Source organism: Cervus canadensis, chromosome X, assembly GCF_019320065.1.
Source record: "Cervus canadensis isolate Bull #8, Minnesota chromosome X, ASM1932006v1, whole genome shotgun sequence".
Lineage (NCBI taxonomy): Eukaryota > Metazoa > Chordata > Mammalia > Artiodactyla > Cervidae > Cervus > Cervus canadensis.
Window position 1 is genome coordinate 114,067,163 of NC_057419.1, and position 6,334 is coordinate 114,073,496.

At 45.9% G+C, this 6,334-nt stretch overlaps 1 protein-coding gene across 1 annotated transcript; it reads right to left on the reverse strand.

Annotated features, from left to right (window-relative positions):
* Positions 1 to 5,328: 5,328 nt before the first annotated feature.
* Positions 5,329 to 6,328, reverse strand: LOC122435697 (heat shock protein HSP 90-alpha-like). The gene has a single exon (XM_043459827.1). The coding sequence runs from the start codon at positions 6,235 to 6,237 to the stop codon at positions 5,329 to 5,331; it is 909 nt and encodes a 302-aa protein (XP_043315762.1). The 5' UTR covers positions 6,238 to 6,328.
* Positions 6,329 to 6,334: the final 6 nt, after the last annotated feature.

Here is a 6,334-nt window from a genome sequence, read left to right on the forward strand (position 1 = left end):
AGTATACTAACGCATATATATGGAATTTAAAAAGATGGTAATGATAACCCTATATGCAAAACAGAAAAAGAGACACAGATGTACAGAACAGACTTTTGGACTCTGTGGGAGAAGGCGAGGGTGGGATGTTCTGAGAGAATAGCATTGAAACAAGTATACTATCAAGGGTGAAACAGATCACCAGCCCAGGTTGGATACATGAGACAAGTGCTCAGGGCTGGTGCACTGGGAAGACCCAGAGGGATGGGATGGGGAGGGAGGCAGGAGGGGGAATCAGGATGGGGAACACATGTAAATCCATGGCTGATTCATATCAATGTATGGCAAAAACCACTACAATATTGTAAAGTAATTAGCCTCCAGTTAATAAAAATAAATGAAAAAAATATAGTTTTTTTTTAAAAAGAAAGGTAATAGTAGGCTATAAAAATGAAAGTTAAAGGAGTAAAAAGAATCAAAATTTTTAAAAAATCAATAAATGATAATAGTAAAAATTTATCTAGGCATTTCTCTGGAGCTTTTGTGGGCAGTGTGGGGTCAGTTCAGTGTCAGATAACCCCTTATTCTGGCTTGTATATCTGGCATATATATCTTATATATATTCTGGCTTATCTCTGGCTTGAGACCTTGTTTTCAAGGTCTATAGGTGCCTCTCAAGTGCACAGTCTCAATATTAACTGCAGGGTTTTAATCTGTTGCACTTGTCACTTCCAGAGTGGTTCCCCCTTCTTTGTTTATTTTGACTTACTCTGTTTTCAATTATCTTCCATGTCTAATTTCTGCCCTGATACAAGGGGGTGAAAGTGGTCACTTTTTTAGATTCACTTCTTCAGTTGTGTTGTGGGGAGGGAGGGACACTGCAAACAAATACCACTGGCATGTGTGGGGAGTGCTTGCAGTGGATGGACCACACTGGGTTTGCCACAGCTCAAGGCAGCTTGTACTTCCTGGGTCCACCCTGCTCAGGCTCCAGAGTGCTCTACAAGGGCATTGTCCCAAGTGGGCCCTGCATTTTATGCACTTCCCAGGTCTAAGCCGCTCAGGTTCTTGGGTGCTCTGCATGGGCACAGACCCAGATGGGCTGTGATTTTTGTGCCTTTCCCAGGTCCGAGCAGCTCAGGTGACTGGGTGCTTGGTGAGCGCACTGTCCCAGGTGGGCCATGCATCTTGTGCACCTCCCCGGTCCTGGCCACTTTGTTTCCTAGGTGCACTTGAGAGCACAGCCCCAGGTGTGCTATGTATCTCCTCTGGGGAGCTGATCTCAGGCTGTGACACGCCTGGCAGATGTGAACTGTCCAGGATCCCAGGAAGACATGATTAGCAACTGGGAGCCTGCTCATAGTTTGATGGAAGATGCAGTCTCTAGGGCCGAGATTGCAGCAGCCCCTTGCCTTCTGGCTCTGGCTGTCACACACCTGCCTCTCTGGCATTGGGGAGGGAGGGCCCTAAATGGCAGCTGGCTTGCTCTCATTTGGTATTCGCTCAATCCTTTGTTCTGTGAGCACACCGGGGGTCATTGTGTGGCCTTAGAGCCTTTCACAGGAAAGATTTTTTCTTTTTTTCATCTCTCTAGCAATCCCACGGTTTAGGTAGCTATCTCACATTGGCTTCCTCAGATTGTCCTCAGGGCATAGGCCCGATCCTTACCCTAAGGACCGATGATGCAGCCCATACCTCCCAGCCCAGCCCCCACTTGCTGGTGGTGGAAGTGAATGTCTGTGCCACTTCTCCATCTCTGCTTGTAGTTGTGGTTAGGTGCGTATTCTGTAGGGTATCCCCCCTGTCCTGTTATGTTGCCCTCTAAGATCCCAAAACTCCCCACAGACGCACCTATGAAAGGATTTTCTACTATGTGGAAACTTCACCTTCACGACTCCCTTTCCAGGACAGGTCTCTGTCCCTAAATCTTTTGTCTGTTTTCATCTTTTATATTTTGTCCTACCTCCTTTTGAATAGATTGGGCTGCTTTTCTGGGTGCCTGGTGTCCTCTGCCAGTGTTCAGAAGTTATTTTGTGGAAGTTGCTCAACATTCAAATGATCTTTTGATGAATTTGTGGGTGAGAAAGTGGTATCCCTATCTTTTTCCTCCACTATCTTGGGACCACCCCCCTTCTCTTTCTTATCTTGCCCATATCAAAACTGTCTGTGCTGGATGACTGTTGCTGTACCTGAAGGTCATGGACACACAACACCCACAAGGCTTTATGATGTCCTTCAAGAATTCCACATGCAGATGGCACTGCCCCGGTAGGTTTTCCAGTTATATAAGGATCTACAGTCTCACACTGACATATACTCCCCCTACTTTCTTCCTGTACCCCAAGACCTCTCTTCTCTTTCTTATCTTGCTCTTCTGAAAACTGGGTGTGCAGGAGGAACTGTCCCTGTGACTCAAGGCCTTGGCAACATAATACCCACAGGCTTTTCTGATTTAGTTCAACGAATCCACTAGCAGATGGTGCTGCTCCACTACATTTTCTGAATTCTATGCAGTTCTACAGCCGCACATTGACATTTACTCTCCCACTCCCTTCCTGTGCCCCGAGACCTGTCTTTTCTTTCTTCTCTTGCCCTGATCAAAAGTGACTGTGCAGGAGTGACTCTCCCTGTCGCTGAAAGCCTTGTTGACACAACACCTCCATGGCTTTCAGATTTAGTTCAAGGAATACACCATCAGAAGGCACTGATTCACTAGCTCTTCGAGTTCTACTTGGCTCCACAGTCTCACAATGATATCTACTCCCGCTCCCTTCTTGTGCCTCAAGACCTCTCTTTTTCTTCTCTTCTCCATATCAAAATTGTGCAAGGGTGACTGTCTCTGTGTCTGAAGACCTTAGCAACACAACACTCCAAGGGATTTCTGATGTAATTCAAGGAATCCACCAGCAGATGGCTCTTCTCCACTAGCATAGAAATCGGAAGCACATAATCAGTTAATAGGTTCCTTTTAATTTTTTATTTATGTATTTATTTGACTGTGATGGGTCATCCTTGTTTCAGCGGGCTTTTTTCTAGTTGCAGTGATCCAGGGCTTCTCCTGGTTCAATTTCATGAGCTTCTCATTGCTGTTACTTCTCTTGTTTCCTAGCACAGGCCCTACGGTGTGATGGCTTCAATAGTTGTGGTGCCCTGGTTTAGTTTCCCCATAGCCTATGGGGTCTTCCTGGACCAGAAATTGAACCTCTGTCCCATGCACTGGCAGGTGGAATCTTAACCACTGGACCCCAAGGGAAGACCTGGAAGGTGAAGTCTTAACTACTGGATCACCATGGAAGTCCCCCCAGGTCATAGATTTAGATGCAAAGACATATGACGGGAGCTTGGTCCAAGAAACAAAGCATGAACAGAGTGCAACTGACCAGAATTGTGAAGAAATGCCTGAGCTGAAAATCAGGCAATCTGGCTGCTAACCTTGAATCTCCCACCTCCTAGTTCTGTGGCTTTTGTACATTATTGTGAGTAAAATACAGTTCACTTATGTTAACCTCTCGGCCCTCAAGCTACCAGGGAGTAGTGCTTCTCAAACTTTAATGTGCACTGGAATCACCAGGTACGTTATGAAAGTGCAAGTCCTGGTTCAATAGGTCTGTGATGGAGGCCTCAGAGTCAGAAATTCCCAGGTGATGCTAATGCTGCTGGTCCTGGGACCACACTTTGAGTAGCAAGCAAGCATACATGACAGAAGTGGCTCAAGGGCTCTCACTGCTGGTGTGGATGGAAGATCAGAGGCAGAACTTTAGTCATCACACCTTCACAAGCTTCAGCCAGTGCCTTGCCTTTTGAGGTCCTGAGACTGTGGAGCTCGTCTGATCAGCTCTGAAAAAGCTGATCACTAACAAAGACTGATCCTAGCAGATAGACTGCTTCCACGTGGTCAGTGTTCCCCTTGGTCAGTGTTCATTGATTGATGTAAAATGAGTTGCCAACACCCCCCCCAGGGCTTTCTGATGTAGTTCATGAGATACACCAGCAGATGGCGTTGCTACACTAGATTATCGAGTTATACTAGGCTCTACGGCCTCACATTGACATCTGCTCCTCCCACTCCTATGCTGTGCCCCAAGACCTCACTTCTCTTTCTCCTCTTGCCCTTATCAAAACTGGCTCTTCTCAGATGACTGTCACTGTTGTTGAGGCCTTGGGAACACATCTCCCCCAGACCTTTCTGATGCAGTTCAAGGAATCCACCAGTAGAAGATGCTGCTCAAATGTATTTTCGAGTTATACAAGATTCTATAGCCTCACATTGACATCCACCACCACCCCCACTCCCTTCCTGTGCCCCAAGAGCTATCTTCTCTTTCTTCTCTTGACCTTATCAAAACTGGCTTTTGGTAAGGCCATAGTGCAGCAGTGACTGTGTCTGTGGTGAAGCCTTTAGAAACACAACACCCCAAGGGCTTTCTGATGTAGTTCAAGGAATCAACCAGCAGATGACGATGCTCCACTAACATAGATATTGGAAGCACATAATCAGTTCATAGGTTCTTTATAATTTTTTATTTATATATTTACTCTGGCTGTGCTGGGTCTTTGTTGCTGTGAGGGGGCCTTTCTCTGGCTGCGGTGAGTCAGGGATACTCTTTTTTGCAGTGTTCAGACTTCTCATTGCCATGACTTCTCTTGTTTCAGAGCACAGGACCTATGGCACCAGGGCTTCCATAGTTGTGGAGTCCAGCTTCGTTGCTCTGTGGAAAGTGGAATCTTCCCAGACCAGGGATCGAGGCCACATGTCATGCACTGGCAGGCTGATTCTCAACCAATGAACCACCTGGGGAGCCCCCAAGGGTGAAGTCTTAACTACTGGACCTCCAGGGAAGTCCCACAAGTCATGGATTTAGATGCAAGGACATGTGACAGGGGCTTTGTCCCAGAAACAAGGCATGAACTTGTCCTCTGGGATGAGAGGGGAATCTGCCACAGGGTGCAACTGACCAGAATAGTGCAGAAAAGCCTAAGCTGAAAGTCAGGAAACCTGGCTGCTACCTTGGATCTCCCACCCACTAGTTGTGTAGCTTTGGGTATATTGTTATGAATCTTCCTTAGTTTGTTTGTAAAACACAGTTCACTTACGTCAACCTCTTGGCCCTCAAGCTTCCAGGGAGCAGTGCTTCTCAAACTGTAATGTGCACTGGAATCACTAGACGTATTATGAAAGAGAAAGTCCTGATTCAATAGGTCTTTGGTGGAGGATTCAGAGTCACAAGTTCCCAGGTGATGCTGATGCTGCTGGTCCCTGGACCACACTTTGAGTAGCAAGCAAGCATAGACTACAGAATTGGCTGATCCACTAGGTTATCGAGTTTTATGAGGTGCAATATTGAGCGATTAAGAACCTATGAATTCGTACAGCAGGATGACCAGATCCTTCACAGACTTGTCATTCTTATCAGCCTCTGCCTTTTGCCTCAAGGTCTCGATGATGGAATGGTCAGGGTTGATCTCCAGGTGCTTCTTGGCTGCCATGTAACCCATCGTTGAGTTGTCTCTCAGGGCTTGAGCCTTCATGATCCGTTCCATGTTTGCTGTCCAGCCATATGTGCTTGTCACAATGCAGCATGGGGATGTCACCAACCGGTTAGACACAACCACCTTTTCAACTTTCTTCTCCAAAATGTCCTTCATGATTTTGCAAAGGTTTTCAAATTTTGTCTTTTTTTCTTCTTGTTTCTTTTTCTCTTCCTCATCTTCTGGAAGTTCCAGGCCCTCTTTGGTGACTGACACTAAGGTCTTCCCCTCAAACTCCTTCAGCTGCTGCACACAGTACTCATCAATAGGCTCGATCATGTAGATCACTTCCAAGCCGTGCTTCCGGAGACGCTCCACAAAGGCAGAGTTGGCTACCTGGTCCTTCGTCTCACCTGTGATGTAATAGATGTGTTTCTGGTTTTCCTTCATTCTTGTGCAATAGTCCTTGAGAGAAACCATCTCATCACCAGAAGCAGAAGTATAGTATCTCAACAGCTCTGAAAGCTTCTTCCGATTTTGAGAATCTTCATGTATTCCAAGCTTAATATTTTTAGAGAACTGCTCATAAAACTTCTTGTAGTTCTCTTTATCTTCTGCCAGTTCAGTGAAGAGTTCCAAGCACTTTTTGACCAAGTTCTTCCTGATAACTTTCAAAATTTTGCTTTGTTGCAACATCTCACGGGAAATGTTCAGAGGAAGATCCTCAGAGTCCACCACACCTCTAATGAAATTCAGGTATTCAGGGATTAGCTCCTCACAGTTATCCATGATGAAAACTCTGCGAATATACAACTTAATGTTGTTGTTCTTCTTTCTGTTTTCAAACAGATCAAAAGGAGCTCGTCTTGGGACAAAAAGAAGGGCT